At 40.7% G+C, this 24,516-nt stretch overlaps 1 protein-coding gene and 1 non-coding gene across 5 annotated transcripts in view; one reads left to right on the top strand and one right to left on the bottom strand.

The window, feature by feature from the left end:
- igsf9b (immunoglobulin superfamily, member 9b) overlaps nucleotides 1-24,516 on the bottom strand; it is a 63,573-nt gene that overhangs the window by 36,173 nt on the left and 2,884 nt on the right. For all 4 annotated transcript variants that reach the window (XM_061906767.1, XM_061906769.1, XM_061906773.1 and 1 more), the window contains one exon: nucleotides 3,812-3,907. In XM_061906767.1, coding sequence (XP_061762751.1) covers nucleotides 3,812-3,872 — 61 coding nt within the window. In that variant the 5' untranslated portion in view covers nucleotides 3,873-3,907. The remainder of the gene's footprint in view (nucleotides 1-3,811; nucleotides 3,908-24,516) is intronic.
- trnal-aag (transfer RNA leucine (anticodon AAG)) lies at nucleotides 13,534-13,615 on the top strand. Its single transcript has one exon. It is a non-coding gene; the product is annotated as a tRNA-Leu (tRNA).

The raw sequence follows: 24,516 nt of genomic DNA, 5'->3' as shown, positions 1-24,516 counted from the left end.
TTCTTCTTGTTTGTAACATTACCTAGAGGCGGTTTAGAGGGCTTGTCTGCTTTTTTTCTGGTCAAGTCTGCAACCGGACGTGGCATCCCGTGTAACAAAGTTATCCAAATATGGCACCATTTAATTATTATTTGAATCAGTAACCAGTAGTACGGACGGACAACAGGTGGTACCTACAAAAGTCCCAAAATCGATATTCAGGCCTAATTTCGGTCAGAACTAGTTATGTAAATATGCATCAGTATATTTGAAATGAGAACCAAAGGGGTTTTTAAGTGGAGCTTTATTGAACCTGTAACTTGAAACACTTTCCCAGAGTGCCCCTTATTAACAACCAGGGCCACATAAAAAAAAAAAAAATGTGCCATTTGGTGACAAGATCGTATGGCAGCAAAGCCTGCAAAACACACAGCAATCCCATTAGTGACACCTGGAGTAGCCTTTCCTGTCCCTGTTAACATGCTCCGTTGAACATACTGCCATGTGCTCACGTGGGCGTGTGCGCTACTGGGTGCCAGCGTTTGCACTGCTGCTCATCTGGCTCGGTCATTACTTTAATCTCACAAGGGGGTGGGGGTGATACACTGATAGAGGGCAGCAGGCCTCTTTGCGCTCTCTCCAGCCAAGCTATGACCACCCCCTGGGGTACACACATGGCTTGCGGACCAGCACAAATCAATCCCCCCCGACAACCCCCCTTGTCCACACACATGCATGCACTCAAAGAAGCGTGCCTGCGGTTGGGTGCAGCATAAATCCCAGATTGATCTAATTCCACACCCAGAGATGTTATTTAAGTTGGATTTTGTCCCTCATTCTCTGTCATACAAGCAAAGTGCTGTGCTAGAGCGCTTCCTCTTCACTTTACAATGGGAGCTGTGCCAGAGCTCCCATCATCCTGCTGCTTACACTTGCTGTAGATAGTTAACAACATGTGTGCCAAGTGCTAAACGATGCTTTGACAGGGCAGGCGATATGCCAAAGCAATGAAGCGATGTTGACCGACAAATGTCTTTTAACCCCATGCAAGGAGGCACAAAGCACTTTTTTTCTTAGCAGCGTTACATTAAAATGAGTGTGTACAAAGTTTGACCCGGTGGCGATTCGGGCCATTTGGCAGAGGTTGCAAACTCTCCCTTTAAAACCTCAGTTTTATTTAGAGTAAGAGTGCTTTATAAAATATATTATGACCCCAAGAGGGACAAGCAGTAGAAAATGAATGAATGGATGGATCTTTAATGAATGCATAAATAACATTATTAATTGATCATTATAATTAGTTAAATCAGGGGTGTCAAACGTACGGGCCGAGAGCCGGATCAGGCCCATGAACAGGTTTTATTCGGCCCGCGGGATGAGTTTGCTACGTAAGTAAAAAAATGTACCTGAAATTTTTGAATGAAAGAAACAGCTGTTCTAAAAGTGTCTACTGGATGTCGCATTAGCAACTCTTTGTATCTTTGTAGATGATGCTACTTATGTACAAAATATACCACATGATCTTAGTACATCAGTCGAGGGAAACGAGTAAACTACATAAATAACATACTGTCATTTGATATTGATATAATTTTTTTATCTTGATAGATTGAAAATGAACACCAATGAGTTTACTGTTAAACATTATCACATAATTTATTCTAAAAATACAAATAAATAAATGATAAATGGGTTGTACTTGTATAGCGCTTTTCTACCTTCAAGGTACTCAAAGCGCTTTGACATTACTTCCACATTTACCCATTCACACACACATTCACACACTGATGGAGGGAGCTGCCATGCACGGCGCCAACCAGCACCCATCAGGAGCAAGGGTGAAGTGTCTTGCTCAGGACACAAGGGACGTGACGAGGTTGGTACTAGGTGGTACCAACCAACCAAATAACGAAAAATATGTCACCGCACTATAAGGAGCACCTTCAGTTAATGGCCTATTCTAAAACTCTGTTCATATATAAGGCGCACCGCATTATAAGGCGCATAGAATAGACGCTACAGTAGAGGCTGGGGTTACTTTATGCATCCATTAGATGGAGCTGCGCTAAAGGGAATGTCAACAAAACAAATAGTGATTGTACTGACACTTCTACTTTCTGCTCTCTGTTTCACAACCCACTGTTCGAGTTTGTCCTCCAACTGTAGCCACCTCACTTTGTTCCCTCGGAAACTCTGTTTAGTCTTCTTTACTTGGTGCAGGTCATCTTGTTGCTTCCTCCACTTCCGCACCATTGATTCGTTAATGTTAAATTCTCTCGCTGCTGCTCTATTCCCGTGTTCTACTGCGTGACTGATCGCCTTGTGTTTAAACTCTGCGTCGTAAGCGTGTCTCTTAACAGGAGCCATTTTTGGGTCTTTACATAAAGTTTAGCTCTCGCAACTATGGGACTTCATTTTCCCCCGTAGAAGAAGTTCTTCGTCTATGGTGAGCAGCCGCCGACTTCATTTTCCCCCCTAGAAGAAGAAGCACTTCTTCTTCTACGGTAAGCAGCCGTAGAAGGGGGAAAATGAAGTCGGCGTAGTTACCGTAGTTGCAAGACTTGTTGTGGCTCAATATTGGTCCATATATAAGGCACACCGGATTTGAGGAAATTGGAGGTATTTAAGTGCACCTTATAGTGCGGAAATACGGTATATATACTATTAACCGCAACAGGTAATTGTAAAAAAAAAAACAAAAACATTATGATTTGTACAATTTCAGAATGTGCTTGTTCTATTTCAAACAAAAAAAATCTGGAGTTGTCTTTATTTTTAAGTTATCGTGCCATGATTTTACCAGTCCATCCACTGGAAGTAGATTTTTCTCCAAGTGGCCCCCGATCCGAAATGACTTTGACACCACTGAGTTTAATAATTATTCTGTCGTTATCACATTTGTTTAGATCTTGGCTGACCGTGTACTAGCTCATCTACTTTTACACTGTTGTCTTTGTACAATGGTACCCCAGTTTTCACTAGTTTTTTAGTTTTATATGCAGAAAACAATGTGGAATACATACGAATGACGAATGAAATGGACAAATGAGCATTTAATATCTAATTATTTATATATTTTCTCTATTGGAGACTTTTGTTTGCAGAAAGTAGCGATGAGCAGCAAGAGATGAGGGGACTGGAGTTTTTTTTTTTGTTTTTTTTAGTAATGTTTCTCACATTTTTTATCAAAGTGCTAGAACTCGCGTTATATCCAAGAACGCACACTGCGTGCTCAGACTACTTTAATTATATCAACTGATGCAATCACAGACACACAATAAGTCACACTATGACTCCGCAACCCCACAACAGGTATTATAACTCGCAACTTTCTTTGGTGGGTTATTTTGCGGTTTTACACGATAACAAAAAAGTGCATTGACTCATTCACCAAAATGTGGGATGCTTTGTTGGCTGTACAATAACCAGGAGAGCATACGAAAACCGAGGCAAACTTTGGCAAAAAATGTTGTCGAAAACGGAATCACACAAGTTTTGGGGCGTACAAAAACCGAAGTACCAATACTGTTAACTGTTAGATCCCTAATAGTGATTAATGAGGACAGCAATATAACATATAAACAACTATTTGCCTCTTATGGTAACTATATGTGAATATTAAGTGAACTAACTTATTTATGAATTCTATGATATTGACAATGGATAGAAGTAAATAAGCTTTACTTTTTCCTACTCATTTTTGGACATGTTGAGTTGTGTACATTGTACAGGATAAGTATGTATTCTGATGTAATTTCTGAATATGCTCAAAATAAATGTAATAAATTATGTCAATGAATGTCATAAATCCATCTTGCATTAGCATACTCACTTAGCAGACAGATGGCTAGAGCGGTAGTGACAGCCTGAAGCCACCGTCTCTTCTGCCCCATGGCCGTCCGTCACACTCCTTCACACATCTCCCGACCTGAAAGAAAATTAAAAACAACCATTAAGTCTCTATCCATCCATCCATCCATCCATCCATCCATCCATTTTCTACCGCTTATTCCCTTTTTGGGGTTGCGGGGGGCGCTGGCGCCTATCTCAGCTACAATCCGGCGGAAGGCGTGTACACCCTGGACAAGTCGCCACCTCATCGCAGGGCCAACACAGATAGACAGACAACACTCACACTCACATTCACACGCTAGGGCCCATTTAGTGTTGCCAATCATCCTATCCCCAGGGGCATGTCTTTGGAAGTGGGAGGAAGCCGGAGTACCCGGAGGGAACCCACGCATTCACGGGGAGAACATGCAAACTCCACACAGAAAGATCCCAAGCCTGGGATTGAACCAGGACTGCAGGACCTTTGTATTGTGATGCAGACGCACTAACCCCTCTTCCACCGTAAGTCTCTATCATTATTGTCAAATTTGGAGGGGTACGCCGTTCAACTTCCCTCCCCCACAAACAGAATCTGAGTTATAGCATAAGAAGTACATCTCCCAAATTCTTCCAAAAAATAAACAATTGTATATCCAAGAAGGACAAGTGATAGAAAATCGATGGATGGATGGATGAATGAATGGATATCTTAAAAACATGTAGTCTTCTGGATAATAATCATGGTTGGATTATGGAAAATACCTTATTTTTTCATGAGTTTTAGAAATACAAATGCAGCAGTTTTGATAATTACAGTACGTATAGGTTTGTGGACATTTTCCTGCCGTTGCAAGAGTGTGTTGATGTGTGTTTTTGAAGACAAAAGGGCACATTTAAAAGCCTTTCAATTTCTCAAAGATCTACAGTGCGGCTTACAACCCGATGCACCTAATGTACAGATTGATTATGGTTGTGCCTTCCGACCTCAAATCAATTCTATTTGGTACATGGTGCAATGATAAGTGTGACCAGTAGGTGGCAGTTACACATAAGAGATACGTGTGGACTGCAGGATGACGCCTGCTCAAGAAATGACGCTAGCAAGTACAGGTTAGCGCATAGCTTTGATGTTTTGTTGAGAACATAGAAGATTACACACAACGCTCAAAATTCTGTCAAAATATTTTAGTACAGCTTTGGTAAGCTACAAAGCCGCACCGCATCATAGCTACAGTAGTCAAGCGTACTGTGCTTCAACATACAGGTATTATTATGGTGTGTGTGTATATGGACACCAAAATGGCACGTATTAAAATACGTATTATCTGGCATTTTGCTTAGACCTATTAGGCACAACCAACTTTTATTACCTTATGGTAGCTGCTGTTGTGTATTTGGAATCTGCATAAATCCAGAAAATTTGCGCTCATCTAACATTTACGCCTTGTCGTCAATAAGCTCCTTCTTTTGCTCCATCCTCTTGTTATGGGTCATTCATCCAGCCAAAGCGCTAAAAACTACTACAAAGATGTTGGGGAAAACACGCTGTCAAAATGGAGCCACGTAATAAGCCCACCCACAAAACGGTGCATTCTGAAGAGATGGTCAGAATGCGACTTGAAGATGGTCTGTGAAACATAATCTATGCAACATTTTGACCAAAGAACCACCATGAGATGTTATGTAGACCACAGGAAAGTGTTTTAAATCTTAACATGACCCCTTTAAATCCTTTATAATCCCGTGCCCCTTTTGTATGAAAATAGACCTGAATAGACCCCCTCATCGGCTAGGCACTTTATAATCCGAAGCGCCTTATGGTCCGGGAAATAGGGTACTTTAAAAACATTTGGAAACACAACTATACACATGCCAGCATAGCAAAATTGCTCAACTGATTGCATCTGCTAATGTGCATTAAAAACAAGAATTGAGCAAATTATTAACCTAATTAAGCGTCAACAGAATGTCAAGAGGAGCTGCGAGCACACTTGAAGTCCTCTGGATTAAATTGGGTGTTTGAGTTGAGTTTTTTTTTAAACACAAACGAGCTCCCAACTTCCCCTCAAGTCCCTACCTACAGTTATAATACCCTCTTATCACATTACAGTCTTTTCAGGTAAAAGTAGAATGTTGTTGCTATTTGAAAGCAGGTGTGTGTAGGATTTTAGGGATACTAAGTGGCAGTTGGAATAATTAGTTTGCAAAAAAACAGCTGACGGATGCCACTAATCCTCCTTGCACTTCACTGGAACATACATGAGCTAATGATGGGTTCTCACTCCTCTGTGAAGCGATTTGAGTGTCTACAAAAGCGCTATATAAATTGAATCCATTATTATTATTATTAAAGGCCTACTGAAACCCACTACTACCGACCACGCAGTCTGATAGTTTATATATCAATAATGAAATATTAACATTGCAACACATGCTAATACGGCCGGTTTAGTTTACTAAATTACAATTTTAAATTTCCCGCGGAGTTTCTTGTTGAAAACGTCGCGGAATGATGACGCGTATGATGACGCGTGTTTCTGACGTCTCGGGTTGGAGCGGACATATCAGCCCAGCACCACACACGGCTAAAAGTCGTCTCTTTTCATCGCATAATTACACAGTAATTTGGACATCTGTGTTGCTGAATATTTTGCAATTTGTTCAAATAATAATGGAGACGTCAAATAAGAATGCTGTTGGTAGAAAGTGGTGGATTGCAGCTGCCTTTAGCAACCGAGACACAGCTGGTGTTTCTTTGTTTGTTGTGAAGTTATAACACAGAGCGGTCAAGCGAACATGTTTCTCTACGTCAACCAGCAAGTTTTTGGATGGGAAAATTGTGATTATTAAATCGGCTCTTACCAGATACGTCAGTGGATTACGCGTCCTCCTGCAGGAGCTGTCCAAATGGCAGCTGTGATCTTGACTCCTCGGCTTTTCTCAGGTATGATTTTAGAATCTCACTAAAATACTATTAATACAATACGCAGATAAGGGATTTTCCAGAATCATCCTACTAAATGTGTCTAATTACATCTGAAACACTCACACTGACGCCGCTTTTTCCTTTTTTTTTTGTGCTTCACTCTTACTTTCCTCATCCACAAATCTTTGACCCTCGCTCAAATTAATGGGGAAATCGTCGCTTTCTCGGTCCAAATAGCTCTTGCTGCTTGAGGCTATGATTATAAACAGTTTGAGGATGTGAGGAGCCCTACAACCCGTGACGCCACGCGCACATCGTCTGCTACTTCCGGTAAAGGCAAAGCTTTTTTATTAGCGACCAAAAGTTGCAAACTTTATCATCGATGTTCTCTACTAAATCCTTTCAGCAAAAATATGGCAATATTGAGAAATGATCAAGTATGACACATAGAGTGGACCTGCTATCCCCATTTAAATAAGAACATCTCATTTCAGTAGGCCTTTAATTATAAGGTATGTTAATAACCCCTTTTGCATTGCCTGTAAAAACTGGCTTTTTTATGCTTCTCACAAAAAAGAACAGCGCCACAACAATATCGATCCATACATCCATTTTCTACCGCTTATTCCCTTTCGGCGTCGCGGAGGGCGCTGGTGCCTATCTCAGCTACAATCTGGCGGAAGGCGGGGTACACCCTGGACAAGTCGCCACCTCATCGCAGGGCCAACACAGATAGACAGACAACATTCACACTCACATTCACACTCTAGGGCCAATTTAGTGTTGCCAATCAACCTATCCCCAGGTGCATGTCTTTGGAAGTGGGAGGAAGCCGGAGTACCCGGAGGGAACCCACGCATTCACGGGGAGAACATGCCAACTCCACACAGAAAGATCCCGAGCCTGGTATTAAACCCAAGACTGTAGGACCTTCGTATTGTGAGGCAGACGCACTAACCCCTCTTTCACCGTGAAGCCCACCCACAACAATATGCTAAAGGAAATTATTTTTTTCAAAGACTACGTTTACACTGAAGGCCAAATCAGATTTTTCAAAATCGGACTTTTTCAAAATCTGATTTTTTCCAGCTGACTTTTTAAAATGCAAGTAACATGTGAGATCTATCAGATCCCAGTTTAAATGTGCACAAGCCCCAATGTGGCCCCGGTGTGGCCTTGACATCACTTGCATGCGTAGTTCAATAAAGTGAAAACTTAGAAGGTTGGCTGGATTCCGTAAATGAACAAGGAAGTCGCTACTACTATTACAAAATAAAATAACAGTCGACACATCTTAAAAATTAGGTTTTTTTACATGAAAAGAAATGAAAGTGATATAATTTATGAAATGATTTATGTAGTGTATAACATATTTGGGAGTGTTCTAATCTTTTTATGGCTGTTAGGTAGAGGCAACTCGGATTTACGTTAGCTTTATTTTTCAACTCACTTACGTAAATAACTTATGCAACATGTACGCAAAAACGCCACAGTTTCAATTCCGGTCCTTCAACAATCGCTATTTCTAAGAAATCAAAATACATATTCATATATTACATATAGCCTGTTATTTACGCACTGTTGACTAGCGATGCACCTAAAATAGACTTTGCTCACCAACACCAGATGTTGTGATGAAGTATCCACTTCCGCTGGCGGGTTGCGTCAGATTTTGTGTGCAGTACAAACGGGGTAAAAAAGACTTGTGAGTGGTGGAGACATTACCAGTCTCATTTCAGATCACCACAGAAGGGAGTGTGGGAACAGAAAGGTAGGCCCTGCAGGCTCTGTCTGCACCAGAGACAACCAGGTTATTACCCCACACAGTTGAGTAGGGGGATACTTAAATGACAAAGGTGGTCTTAAATAAGAGCCAGGCCTTGAAGTCAGCCAGCTTTATATTTTTCTAGTGTACAGCTAGTGACAAAAGCATTCATAGGCCCCGCAAAAGTCCCAAACGGCAATGTAAATAAATCCCAAAAAAAACCACACAGCAGAGCAGCTAGTAATACACTTGCTGGGTGTCTGCAGCACGTGCTGAATGTGTTCCCATGTTTCACTGGATTTCATTGACACAAATTGCTTTGGATCTAGTCATGACTTAGCCTTATGGCTGGTACATTTGTGGCACCTCAAGTAATCCTACCCTGCTGCTCTGAGTGTTAGTACAGTAGTCTAATCAAATTAGAGATCAAATGGTGGGACAAATCGAGGACATCTGGCACTGTGGTCATCCATTACTTAAACATTAAAGGGCCCCTCTAATGCTGACAACATTGGCAGTGGCACTTATTTCATAATTTAATTTCATAATGTCTATAGGCAGCCCCCAACAAAAAAATAGACACGGTAGGGATTTTAGGCTCAGTTCACAGTATGCAACATATGGAGAATGACAATGATAATAAACCTTAAATCTTTAATTTTGGAAAGACTACTTTCAGCTCCAAAATGTGGCCGGGTCTGAATCAGCCTGCTGACATCACCCACAGAGGACTGGACGCAATGTTGTATTGCATCTTCTGCCAGAATCATGTTATTTTTGTGCAGGATTTGTAGAAATGATCAAGTATGTCTGACATATGCATTGTTGCAGGTTGCAGCAATACAACTAAAAAAGGGGTTTAGCCTGCATACATTTTCAAATTATGGAAATAAGAGAAAAGACGGGACCTTTCCAGTCAAATTGACTCACGCAAAATAGGACAGACCAAATGAGAGAAGTGTAATTTGCAGTGACAATTTTGATGATTCTGACTTTGAAGAAGAAAGGTTTTGGTCAAAGATTGGATTGAAAAATATAACAGACTCAAGTTCTGTCTTATGACTAAAACTGGACAATCCAGCTTTACATTTGCTCACAAAGTCTTTTTATTTATAAAATACACGCTACACACGCACATACATCCGTAGCGGTCAACACTCAGTATGGCTTCCGGTCCGTCACTCAAATAAGTCCGTGTGCAACACTAATACAAATAACAATTCCTATTGTTACAAAGTACACTCCCACATAACATCCTAATTGATTTATAGGATATATTTGATATGATATTTGATGTTCTCTGCACATGAATGCCATCTAGAAAGAATATTTCCAGCTGAGTGTAATTGTAATGAGTAGAAACACAGTGACAGATCTGTGTGCTTTTAACAAGAATATGACATAACTGCATTACACCTTTCAAAACACACATATTTGACTTGTTTAAGACCTAAAAAACAGGTGTTGATAAAAGACCTCCCCGCTCCGAGATATTACAGTACATTATTTTGAAGGTGTTCAATATATTGTGCTAATAGAAATACTACTTAAAATGCATTTTTTCACATATTTATTTCCAAAAATTACATACAGGTAAGAGTACTGATAAATTGATAAGGAATATTGATAAGAGGTGGTGACATACCCAGTCAGATGATGGAAAGGGGGAAGTCCTAGTCCAGTTAGTTATATACCCATTACTGAAAAACTAATTGATATTTTAGGAAATGACTGTCAGGTTAATTTTCAGGAGCACGACATACATTTAGAGGATGTGTTAGTCAAATTTTGGTTATCTGGACGCTATGGGTCCTTTTACCTATCCCAGTTCAGTACAAGCAATAGACAGCCTACAACGCAGGGCACATCGGGACCAACAACCATTCATATGTACAGAACATCAACACAGTAAGTGACAAGTGAACACTTAACACTAAACTATACTCTTGCTTTTTATTGTGCTTACTGAGATTCTATGAAATTTGGGATTTACTGTATATATTTCTGGCGTTCCTGGATATTGGGCTGTGCTCGACCTCTGCAGATGCTTGTTTCTCAAATCTAAGGTTTTATTTATTTTAGCCTTGCTACCGATCTCCAAAAACGAACTCAACACAATGCACTGGATCAAACAATCTCCAGTGAAGTGAGACCTCATTGAAAATTAAGAATGAATAAAAACAACCTTAATTGTGCTCACATCAAGTTTGACAGTAATTCTGGATGTCACAACAGCTGGTGGGACGTGTCCCTCCATTGGAACCTCTGCTATCACACTTGAATACACTCTTTAATAATGCAGGTTTCCCCCAGCTTGCCAATATACATGTGGCGGTCGGGGTGGGGCTGTGGGCGTGGTCAATGTGACATCTTTGTATAATTTGCATAATTGTTGATGACCATGGAGACCAGCCACACACCAAACAAACATGCATCAAGCCACCGGGCACAGACGCCCCCCAAAAAGAAGTGAAACCCACGCAACGCCACATAAACTGGAAGTAAAGACAACTAACCACCCAATCCGCCTCCATTAAAAACAAAATTAAATGAAATACATTTTTTTTTTTTTAAACTAAAAACCTTACACCCTCAGATAGGTCTCGGCATGGGAATGGCAGGCCACCAAGCCGCAGTCCCCGGAACCCGTGCCGGCTGAGGAGGCAATGAGGGGGGAGCCACACCCCCAAACCCGAACCCACCCGTATATATCCATCAATCCATTTTCTACCGCTTATTCCCTTTTGGGGTCGCGGGGGACGCTGATGCCTATCTCAGCTACAATCGGGCGGAAGGCGGGGTACACCCTGTATATATATATATATATATATATATATATATACTTTTTTTTAATGCTAACCATTCTTTACATACATTTAAAAAGAAGTCGGTGTTTTTAGTAATTGATATTAACATATTTTTGACATATCGTTTTACTCTATATAATTGTTATCATTGTACAATGTAACACGGAGCTGTATACCAGCTGGTCTTTCAAGTAGGGGAAGCCATTTTTCAGCTACTCTTATACAAACATACTAAATTTTAAAAGGAAAATGTCACTTAAAAACATATAAATGTCTCCATAGCAACAGGAACAATAGAATGAAAGTTGAAAAATACTTTGGCAGTGTTTTTATTTTTCAAGATTACTGATTTGCTAATTTTTTTGCAGCACCAGTCAATAGTCCATAAACAATAGGCTATATACAGTCAAGGTCAAAAGTTTACATACATTTGTAAAGAACCTAATGTCATGGCTGTCTTGAGTTTACAATAATTTCTACAACTCTTGTTTTTTTGTGATGGAGTGATTGGAGCACATACTGGTTTGTCAGAAAAAATATTCATGAAGTTTGGTTCTTTTATGAATTTATTATGGGTCTACTGAAAATGTGACCAAATCTGCTGGGTTAAAAGTATACATAAAGCAATGTTAATATTTGGTTGCATGTCCCTTGGCAAGTTTCGCTGCAATAAGGCGCTTTTGGTAGCCATCCACAAGCTTCTGGCAAGCTTCTGGTTAAGTTTTTGACCACTCCTCTTGACAAAATTGGTGCAGTTCAGCTAAATTTGTTGGTTTTCTGACATGGACTTGTTTCTTCAGCATTTTCCACGCGTTTAAGTCAGGACTTAAAGTTTTTTCCTCCAGGTCTTATCTTTGTCCATGTGATGTCAGATGAAACAAAACATTTAGCTGTTTGGCAACAATACCCAGCAATATGTTTGGAGGAGAAAAGTTGAGGCCTTTAATCACAGGAACACAAAACCTACCGTTAAGCATGGTGGTGGTAGAATTATGCTCTGGGCCTGTTTTGCTGCCAATGGGACTGGTGTTTTACGGAGAGTAAATGGAACAGTAAAAAATGAGGATTATCTCCAAATTCTTCAGGACAACCTAAAATCATCAGCCCGGAGGTTGGGCCTTGGGCGCACTTGGGTGTTCGAACAGGACAATGACCCCAAACACACGTCAAAAGTGGTAAAGGAATGGCTAAATCAGGCTAGAAATAAGGTTTTAGAGTGGCCTTCCCAAAGTCTTGACTTAAACGTGTGGACAATGCTGAAGAAACAAGTCCATGTCAGAAAACCAACAAATTTAGCTGAACTGCACCAATTTTGTCAAGAGGAGTGGTCAAAAATTAAACCAGAAGCTTGCCAGAAGCTTGTGGATGGCTACCAAAAGCACCTTATTGCAGTAAAACTTGCCAAGGGACATGCAACCAAATATTAACATTGCTGTATGTATACTTTTGACCCAGCAGATTTGGTCACATTTTCAGTAGACCCATAAAAGAACCAAACTTCATGAATGTTTTTTTGTGACAAACAAGTATGTGCTCCAATCACTCTACCACAAAAAAATAAGAGTTGTAGAAATTTTTGGAAACTCAACAAAGCCTTGACATTATTTTCTTTACAAGTGTATGTAAACTTTTGACAACGACTGTACATATGCATATTACTGTAATTTGTTTCCACGTAAAAGATACAAATTTTTAAGTTGTGACTTTTATTTCGCTGTGGCGTCACACCATGATCAGATACATATAGAGGAAATAGCAGTAGGTAACGATTATTTGTCGTGAATCATGAACATACAAGAGGCTTGAAACTAGGTGGCACATTGCTTTTGTTTGTACTTCTCATAAGTGTGCGTGCGTGTGTGTGTGTGTGTGTGTGTGTGTGTGTGTGTGCGTGCGTGTGCGTGCGTGCATGCGTGTCTCCAAGGCACAGTAATGATTGACACTAGTGACAGAGACTGGTCTGTTAAGCAGCAGCATTACTTTGTTTTTAATCCATGTTAATCCTGACGTAGACTGCAGTGTTAGTGTAAACCATCTTGGCGGGGGAAGGCAAGTATCATTTAAGTCAACACTTTCACAGGTGCATAAAAGAAGTGGCAGACAGAAGTATTGACAAACAGCACCTACTCTCTTGCTATTTAGTATAATTACAAAAGAAGTGGACGTACTCCTAAAACAACTCATATCAGATCGGACATTGACAGATAACTACATGACTTGCTCAAGGTAGCGTGGCCGAGCGGTCTAAGGCGCTGGATTAAGGCTCCAGTCTCTTTGGGGGCGTGGGTTCGAATCCCACCGCTGCCAAATGTTATTTTCCCCAGGTCAACTTCCCCTATTACCTTTCGGGATCCAATACTGATTAATTTTGCATCACACAACAATCGTGACACTCGTATAAATGCAACAATAAAACATCAAAATTTATTCAGGATATGATCTATTCTATCACTTGTTTTTTTTTCAACCGTAATTTACCCAGGAAAGATTCAAATTGGGGATTGAGAATCTATTTTTCAAGGGATTCCTGCACATTCATACACCAGTGTAGGTGACACTGGGAGCAAGGTTGGGGAAGTGTCTTGCCCAAGGACACAACGGGGGAAGAATGGCGGAAGCTGGAATCAAACCTGTAACCCTCAAGTTGCTGGAACGGCCTCTCTCCCATCCAAGCTACATACAATAGGTGGTAGAAACCGGCTTTGCAAGGCAACTGTTGTAAAGCTACTTAGTAGAATGTACATTGGTACCTCAGTTTCGTCAGCAATTTGTGCCAAAAGCAATACAACAAAAAACAATACCATTTTTCCTCACAATAAATAATGTAAACCCAATTAATCAGATCCAGACACCCAAAAATATTAACAGAAATCACATTTTTATAGGAAAGCATTTTAGTTTTACGTTCGGAAAACAATGCGAAATACATAAAAACTAAGAATGAAATGGATTAATGAACATTTACACATTAGTTGAAGACTTAGCAAGGTTAACACCTACTTTATCAAAGTGCTGGCATCATCCATCCATCCATTTTTTACCGCTTGTCCCTTTCGAGGAGCCTATCTCAGCTGCATTCGGGCATTGTTGGAGTTATTTGTTTGGGCGCTCGACTTAGTGGAATAATCCTAGCTTGTTACTGGCCATTCGATAATGGGGAAGGCTTATTTTTAGTGAAAATTTTCATCGAAAAGTGGCGTACGAAAACCAAGGTACCACTGTATTTTTAAAAAACTGCAAAGGCAGCCAAGGATAATTGCGTGTGTTGTCGCATTGCTGAATGTCACATTGTCTCTTGAAAAACAATCTATATTTTTTTAGTTGCAGTTCTTGTTTACGTTTGACTGTAACGTCTGAGGTCGGACTTCGGAAGTTGCAAGTGACATACTTTGTACTTCTGCAAGTCGGGCAGCAGTCTCGAATAAAACCGTGATACTAATACTGTATGTAAAAGTCACATTGAAGGTAAACTAAATGATTAACCCCGTTGTTGACTGCCTTGCTCCTCTACTATCAGGGATGTTACGATATGAACATTTCTTATTACAGTTATCGTGACCAAAATTATAACGCGGTATTGTTGAATGTGCTCAAAAAGTACATAGATCCAATTGAAATATTTTTACCAAGTTATTCTTTCTTAAATAACTAAAATGAACAGTTATAAAACCCACTATTTTGTATATTTTGTCTTTCTTATGTTTCACTGATAATGTTTTAGTCTTAGTACTTTAACTTTTTTAATAGCGCCGCTTTTATTGTGTTAACTATTGGTTTGTACTGTAGCACTTAAATATTTATTTCAATGAAAAGTGTGTAACAAATTGAATCTATTATTATTATTTCATATTTCTTGTGGTGTCCTACTCTGTCTAGTGGTCCTTGAACACACTGTAAAAACCCCTCTGCCTTGTATTCCTCTGAGTATAGAACGATCACTGTCCTAAGAGAACTCAGCTTGTAGGTTCAATGTGCACAAGTAAATATTTCAGTTGCTCAGACAGCAATGTGTTCATATAAGTTTAGATTGGGGTTTGTTTCTTCTTAATGGGGAAAGAGGTTAATGTCGCTTGCTTTCATGTTAGCTGGCATTAGTCACCCCGTGAATTTATCAAAGTGTGGTCTTCAATCACGGTTTTTCCATCATTTTAATTCAAAGTGGTAATACTGTTCAAACCCCGGCCAAGCCATACCAGAAACTATAAAAATGGGAACCGTTACCTCCCTGCTTGGCACTCAGCATCAAAGGTTGGATTTGGGGGTTAAATCACCAAAATTATTCCCGGGCACGGCCACCGCTGCTGCTCACTGCTCTCCTCACCTCCAAGGGGGTGAACATGGGGATGGGTCAGATGCAGATGATAATTTCACCACACCTAGTGTGTGTGTGACTATCAGTGCTGTTGGAAGTTTTACGGTGGTTACTATTGTTACCGCTTATCGCTACATCCTTATCTACCATAACAGGATAAAAAGCCTGCAATCCCAGTCTTTTTGTCCCTGTAAATGTTTTTTGGGAGTGAACACTGGAATTGCATGTTTAATCAGAAACTAAAACCTCATCTTCTGGTCCCATTTTGACCCTCTTTAAACAAACCCTGATTGTAGAAAATGTATTGTCAGCACCTAATGATTTATAAGCTTGCACCACCATGCCACTGTCCACCACCTTCTTCACATCAAAAACGTCAAATAATGTCAAGTTTGAGTGCACAATTGGTGCATTCATTCTTCAACTGTGAACTATCAATCCAAACATGACTGGTTGGACCAGAATTCACACCAATCAAATCATTGGTTATGTTCCCTGGCACAGAAACCTACTTAAATAATTCCATTGATTTATTTCATTTTTTTGAACAAAAGGAAATGAACTAAGCACGCAGTGGGTCCACGCGTGGTGGAACCCTGGTCTCGTGAGCAGGAAAGCTGGCTGTTTATGGATTACTGCAGCAATATCTGCTAGTTTAATGTGTGAAGCCGGAGGGTCCATCAATAAGGGCTAATGAGAAAGGATTGAATGTTTTCAATATTAAGTTCAGGGGCAGCAATTGAGCCTACTATACAAAAAATTACACATTTAAATAACGCAAATAAATCAAGAGGAGGTGTGTAACGATTTGTTTTAACAATGATTTGATTTGTATCATAATTTGACATTGTCAATTGAATTCAGTGACGATATTAGTGTATTTAGAAAGATACGATACAAAACGATTAAGTGAGTTGAAAACGATTCAGTAACTTTTAGCCCCAAAAAATTAACCAGTGTGGCAATAATATCCAATCCAATCCACTTTATTTATATAGCACATTTAAACAAAAAGAACGTTTCCAAGGTGCTGCACAGCCATGTTAAAAACAATATTAAAAACCAATATTATGCTCCACCAATGACTGAATAAAAACAATAAATAAATAAATATAAAACCAATATAAAACCAATATAAAAATAAATATGATTAAAAACAATTTTGAAGGGTAAAATCAATTAAAACAGTAAAATAGAAATCAAAGTGTATAAAAAACACAGAGGACAACAGAGGACCACGCAACTCACATAGTGTTAAAAGCCAAAGAATAAAAGTGGGTCTTAAGACGAGACTTAAAACACTCCACTGTGGAAGCAGTTTGAACATGGAGGGGCAGAGTGTTCCAGAGCTTAGGGCCGACCACAGAGAAGGCCCTGTCTCCCCTGGTTTTAAGTCAGGTCTTGGGCACCACGAGCTGGAATTGGCTCTCGGACCTCAGAGCGCGCGCAGGAGTGTAAATTTGGATGAGGTCCGAGATATACTGAGGTGCCAGTCCATGTAAAGATTTAAAAACAAACAGCAATGTTTTAAAATCAATTCTAAAATGAACATTCTGCAGCTGAAGTGTCCTATATTGCTGAATATACATTAAAAAACAGCTAATGATAGTTACCCAAAGCTAATGCAAAGCATGTGTTACAGTCCATGTAAAGATTTAAAAACAAACAGCAATGTTTTAAAATCAATTCTAAAATGAACATTCATCAGCGGAAGTGTCCTATATTGCTGAATATACATTAAATGACAGCTAATACTAGTTACCCAAAGCTAATGCAAAGCATGTGTTACGTACATACATGATACGCCATACCTCATTACGCCCTTAAAGCCGGAAGAGTGCAGGATTTACTGTTTAAAATACCTTGGAAAGTTAGCAACCTCTAGACATCTGTGTACATTTTGCAAAAAGACCCTTTAATAGGGCAGCAGCACGGTGGAACAGGGTTAGTGCATGTGCCTCACAATACGAAGGTCCTGAGTAGTCCTGAGTTCAATCCTGTGCTCGGGATCGTTCTGTGTGGAGTTTGCATGTTCTCCACGTGACTGCGTGGGTTCCCTCCAGGTACTCCGGCTTCCTCCCACCTCCAAAAACATGCCCTTGATTGGCAACACTAAATTGGCCTTAGTGTGTGAATGTGAGTGTGAATGTTATCTGTCAAACTATGTTGGGCCTGCGATGAGTTGGCGACTTGTCCAGGGTGTACACCGCCTTCCGCCCGAATGCAGCTGAGATAGACTGTAGCACCCCCCCCCCCAACCCCGAAAGGGACAAACGGTACAAAATGGATGGGTGGACCCTTTAACAGGAGGAAACCTTTTCGGCTCTCATTGTCAATATTCAATAACTTTTTTATTGAAGTACGGTAACCAATATCTTAACAGTAGATCAACCTGCTACTTTTGCTGTAGTTTTTCCAACATAAAAAATAAAATACTAATATCACACATAAAGTGCAATCAACATATTTTCAGGTTGAAACCTGAGAAAATAAGTGCAACCAAATCTTTTCAGGTTAAATGAGCAGTGGTTTGACCTGCTATTACTCTCATTTTAACATGGGTATATTTACTTGTATAGCGCTTTTCTACCTTCAAGGTAGGGCTTGGCGGTATTGGCTTTTATTAATATTTTAATAATATTTTTATGACATATCGCGATATATACCTCGATATTTTTCCTTAGCCTTGAATGAACACTTGATGCATATAATCACAGCAGTATGATGATTATATGTGTCTACACTAAAATATTCTTCTTCATACTGCATTAATATATGCTACTTTTAAACTTTCATGCACAGAGTGAAATCACAACTAAGTCCATCCATCCATCCATCCATCATCTTCCGCTTATCCGAGGTCGGGTCGCGGGGGCAGCAGCCTAAGCAGGGAAGCCCAGACTTCCCTCTCTCCAGCCACTTCGTCTAGCTCTTCCCGGGGGATCCCGAGGCATTCCCAGGCCAGCCGGGAGACATAGTCTTCCCAACGTGTCCTGGGTCTTCCCTGTGGCCTCCTACCAGCTGGACGTGCCCTAAACACCTCCCTAAGGAGGCGTTCGGGTGGCATCCTGACCAGATGCCCGAACCACCTCATCTGACTCCTCTCGATGTGGAGGAGCAGCGGCTTTACGTTGAGCTCCTCCCGGATGGCAGAGCTTCTCACCCTATCTCTAAGGGAGAGCCCCGCCACCCGGCGGAGGAAACTCATTTCGGCCGCTTGTACCCGTGATCTTATCCTTTCGGTCATGACCCAAAGCTCATGACCATAGGTGAGGATGGGAACGCAGATCGACCGGTAAATTGAGAGCTTTGCCTTCTAGCTCAGCTCCTTCTTCACCACAACGGATCGATACAACGTCCGCATTACTGAAGACGCCGCACCGATCCGCCTGTCGATCTCACGATCCACTCTTCCCTCACTCGTGAACAAGACTCCTAGGTACTTGAACTCCTCCACTTGGGGCAGGGTCTCCTCCCCCATAGAGGTCGGGTGCATTGCGAGCTGGGCGGCAGCCGAGGGCAGGGCACTTGGCGGTCCGATCCTCGGCTACAGAAGCTAGCTCTTGGTACAACTAAGTCAATAGACCAAAACTGTATTTATTAAATACTCTTCATTCTCTCACAAGTGACTTTTTAAATGAAAGAACAAATTAATAGTGTTGCTACCTTTTGTAGTAACACTTCTGCTGCATACTTTGCATATTGCTATTGTCTGTGGAATATCTTCCCGCTTGAAGCCAAACCACCGCCAGATGAGGGACCCCCTGCTGTTTCTTTGGGCATTAATTGTTCTTCCTCTATTTGTGATCAGTTTCGCACCTTCTCTCTCTTGTAATGTCACTCAACTCGCTGCGCTCCGTTCTGCTTGTGCCACCTGCCTCAGCTAACGTTAGCCATGCTGCTACCTCTCTGCTCAGCGAGAGCGTATGACGCTAAACGTGCGACAGTATGTGACGTATGTAAGGAGGTGGGCTTGTTTTACGTCTCTGTGAGAAGGAGAGTGAGAAACGCCTGTAGTGTAATGTCCGCAGCCAAAAGCAACTGCGTGAGAACGTATACTCAAATATTACGATATAGCCATTTTCTATATCGCACAGAGAGAAACCCGCGATGTATCGTTTATATCAATATATTGCCCAGCTCTACTTCAAAATACTCAAATATAAACCGTGACAATAGCAGAGAAAAGTCACGACAATTGCAAACCCCACAACACAACAACATGAAGCCATAACACAAGGACTTTCAGCTATAGCACGATAGCAAAAGTCACAACAAAAAGCCAAAACACGACATTGAAGACGCGACGGAAGTGACAGCGGATAAGTTACGCCGACGGACCAAAGCAGCTGAGGCGGTAAAGTTGAAAACGGTTTAATGAACGAAGTCAAGTGTGATTACTTTTTCAGTCATAAGTCACTTTTTTAGTTTTTCAATAATACTAAGATATTATGTACATGATACTGTGTTTAACTTTACCCCAGCTTGGTCCGCCGGCAAAACAAAACTTTTTGGGAATTTTGAATATCATTCACAATCCTTATGCAAGACAAGCACACAGTTGTGGTCAAAGGTTTATTCCTTTACCACTTTTGACGTGGTAAAGGAATGGCTAAATCAGGCTACAATTAAGGTTTTAAAATGGCCTTCCCAAAATTCTGACTTAAACGTGTTGACAATGCTGAAGAAACAAGTCCATGTCAGAAATCCTACAAATTTAGCTGCACTGCACCAATTTTGTCAAGAGGAGTGGTCAAAAATTCAACAAGACGCTTGCCAGAAGCTTGTGGATGGCTACCAAAAGCACCTTATTGCAGTGAAACTTGCCAAGGGACATGTAACCAAATATTGTCATTGATGTATGTATACTTTTGACCCAGCAGATTAGGTCACATATTCAGTAGACCTATAATAAATTCATAAAAGAATCAAACTTCATGAATGTTTTTTGTGACCAACAAGTATGTGCTCCAATCAATCAATCACAAAAAAAAAGAGTTGTAGAAATGACTGGAAACTCAAGACAGCCTTGACATTATGTTCTTTACAATTGTATGTAAACTTTTGACCACGACTGTAGGTTTTTATTTGTTTACGCAATCTATCGTGTAAATAAATGCAAACAAAAGTCCAATTACAATAGAGCAGGGGTGGGCATTACGTCGATCGCGAGCTACCGGTCGATCGCGGAGGGTGTGTCAGTCGATCGCAAGCCAGGCATAAAAATGAGCAATCATCAATCTTCACCAAGACTTCACTTTCGTCAGTTGTTTGACATTCTCGGCACCCGAGGAGCTTGTGAGATGACGCTAGCTGCTGTGAGCTCATTATTAAGAAAAAAATCACAGACAGGACAGAGAAACACTTTTTATTTCAACGGACTCTTGGGCCACACCTGCTGTCAAAACTCTAAAGACCGACTGCACAGTTCCTGTCTTCACCATAAAAGACCTGCTTCATCTTGCCTGTGCTAACAAAATAAGAGTCTCAGAAACTAGCGTGCACAAGCTAGCAAGCTACGGAGATTGATGTCAATGTATTTCTTATAAAGTTGTTGCACCTTTCCTGCTTCCGGCGCCTAGACCGTAGTCAAGGAGCGCAGGGGAGATACTTCTCTAGGGCCGATGGATTCTCGGGGCAACACCCTTCACTTTACCCGGCAATGGGTCTTCACAATTCCGGACTCCAGGGCAAAATGACGAGTCCAGCGATTAGTTGCAAATCGTGACTTCTTATTTACGTCGAGCACACAGTCAAAATCCCACACAAAAACACTAGCCACTCCCCCGCCCTCAGCGACCGCTCCCTCTCCTCTCTCGCCCACACACTCACTGACGTCACTCAACTGCTGTCACACATTAAAAGGCCACACACACATATGTTACTCTCATGACAAAGTGTTTAAAAACGAGTATGCAAGTTGGACAAATGAGATGCCAAATCCAACCACTTTCATGTGGTATAGGACAGAAAGGAGGACTTTTTTTTCTCCTCCATTTGAAAATGCGTACTTTATTAGCACCACTGTCTGATTCCAATCAATGCAAGTCATCAGAATCAGGTAATACACCAACTTAAATTCTTGTCTTCATGAAAGAAAGGAATCTATATGTGTTAAACATACTTGTATTATCATTAAACACCATTACCTTGTAAACAAAAATGTCTCTTTCATAAATAAATAAATATAAATTATAAATATGAATGAGGTAGATCTTCTCAATTTGGTCAATTGAATAGTAGCTCGCCTGCAGAAAAAGTGTGAGCACCCCTGCAATAGAGCCTATGGGAGTCGCTCTATTCTGCCTATTAAGCCCTTAAATCAACCAAAACCTTTCATTAAGGTTTTATATACATCCTATAAATATATACTGCATGTAATGTAGGAGCAGGCACATTCATAATATGTAATACTTACGTACTTTGCTAATTTTAACCATACGACAGTGCATACATTTTTTTTCCTTCAACGATAACACCACTACATTTATCGCAGACATAGGAGAGACATCAAACATCAATTATTGTACAATGTCTGCTCTCACTGGGATGCCGACTGTTAGGATTTTGATATTCCCGTTTAGATGAAGAATGACTCATAATCCTCACAAAAAAAAAGGGAAGTGGATACATAAAAAAAAAAAAAGACGTATTTTCTTGTCCCTCATAAGGATTGTAAATTACTGTACAGGCAAAGTTCCAAATATTTTTTTCCAACGTTCACAATCATTTTGAAGGACATGACAATGGATGTTTTTTTTTTTTGCATTCTAAATATTAAATAAATACAATCAAAAGTCGGCTTACAATGCCTAAGGATGAAACTCTATTCTGCCTATAAAGCCCTTAAAAAACACCCAAACACCTCCAGTAAGGTTTTATAAAATGGAAAAAAATATAAACACAGCCCTTTTTTGTCCTCCCATTTTTCATGAGTTGAATTGAAACATGTATTTTTTTTAGTATATACACCAAAGACCTATTCCTCTCATATATTGTTCGCAAATATGTCCAAGATAATCCATCCCACCTCCCAGGTGTAGCATATCAATATGCTGATAAAACAGCAGGATTAATGCACAGCTGTGCCTTAGGCTGCCCACATTAAAAGGCCACTCTGAAATGTGCAGTGTTGCTCTATTGGGGGTCTGGGGTGGTATCAGAAAAGCAGTCAGTAACTGGTGGGACCACCAATTGCCTCACGCAGTGCAACGCATCTCCTTCGCATGGAGTTGATCAGGTTGTAGATTGTCTGTGCAAAGATGCTGGATATTGGCCGGAACTGGACCACCCCGTCGTATACGCCGATCCACAGCATCCCAAACATGCTCAATGGGTGACATGGGTATGCTGGCCATGCAAGAACTGGGATGTTTTCAGTTTCCAAGAGTTATGTACAGATCCTTGCAACATGGGGCCGTGCATTGTCGTGCTGCAACATGAGGTGATGGTCTCGAGTGAATGGGACGACAGTGGGCTTCAGGATCTCTGCGCTTTCAAAATGCCATCGATAAAATTTATTTGCGTTTGTTGTCCATAATATACGTCTGCCCATACCATAAACCCAACACCGCCATGGGCCACTCGATTTACAACGTTGACATCAGCAAATTCATCTCCCACACAACGCCACACACGCTGTTTGCCATCTGCCTTGAACAGTAAAAAAAGGGATTCCTTCGTGAAGAGAATACCTCTCCAACTTGCCAGACCCAATCAAATATGAACATTTGCCCACTCAAGATGGTTACGACAACAAACTGCAGTCAGGTCGACTAGCATGCAGATGAGATTCCCTGGAAAGGTTCCTCACAGTTTGTGCAGAAATTATTTGGTTATGCAAACCAATTGTTGCAGCAGCCGGGTGGCTGGTCTCAGACGATCATGGAGGTGCACCTGCTGGATGTGGCTGGTGGGGTTACAAGTGGGTTGCGGTTGTGCGGCCGTTTGGATGTACTGCCAAATTCTCTGAAATGCCTTTGTAGACGGCTTATGGTAGATAAATGAACATTCAATTCATGGGAAACAGCTCGGTGGACATTCCTGCAGTCGGCATGCCAACTGCGCGCTCCCTCAAAACTTGCAACATATGTAGCATTGTGCTTTGTGATAAAACTGCACATTTCAGAGTGGCTTTTTATTGTGGGCAGCCTAAGGCACACCTGTGCAATAATCATGCTCCTTAATAAGCATATTGATATGCCACACCTGTGAAGTGGGATGGATTATCTTAGGAAAGAAGAAATGCTGACTAAGAAAGATTTGTGAACAAAAATCAAGACGAATAGGGATTTTGCACAAGGTTTTACATCTTTGAGTTCAACCCATGAAAAATGGGAGCAAAAACAAAAGTGTTGCATTTATATTTTTTTTCAGTGTACATGACGTAAGTAAATATGTAATGTAGTAACGGGCACATTTATAATAATATTTAATATCTACATATTTTAATCATTTTCAGCATACGCAATGCATTAATTTCAAAAAGGCATCGCGACATTCACTTTTTTTAACATCACTGATTATTGCTCACTGCAGACTTTATGAGAGCCAACAAACATAATAAAACATCTCTTACTTTACACGGTCTGCCGGATGCCGACTGCTAGGATGTTCAAATATTCCCATTGAGATGAAGAATGACACGTAATCATAACAAAAAAATGGTGGGTGGACCCAAGCGTTTTTTCGGGCTGTTCTCGCCATCAGCTGTGAAATTGTACCAACTTATCAGAATACGTCTCCAGTCTTCTTCTATCCGGCTAAGAGGCGTGATTTATGATCTACAACAATCTTCCAGGTAGCAAGGAAGCAAGGAAACACCTCACCAGTCGATCATGTTGAAATTGTACACAAGCTTGTGATCACCGCGCCGCTATAAATAGTTTGTCTGTGT

This window comes from Nerophis ophidion, linkage group LG07, assembly GCF_033978795.1.
Source record: "Nerophis ophidion isolate RoL-2023_Sa linkage group LG07, RoL_Noph_v1.0, whole genome shotgun sequence".
NCBI lineage: Eukaryota > Metazoa > Chordata > Actinopteri > Syngnathiformes > Syngnathidae > Nerophis > Nerophis ophidion.
This window is presented reverse-complemented; position numbering and strand designations above follow the sequence as displayed.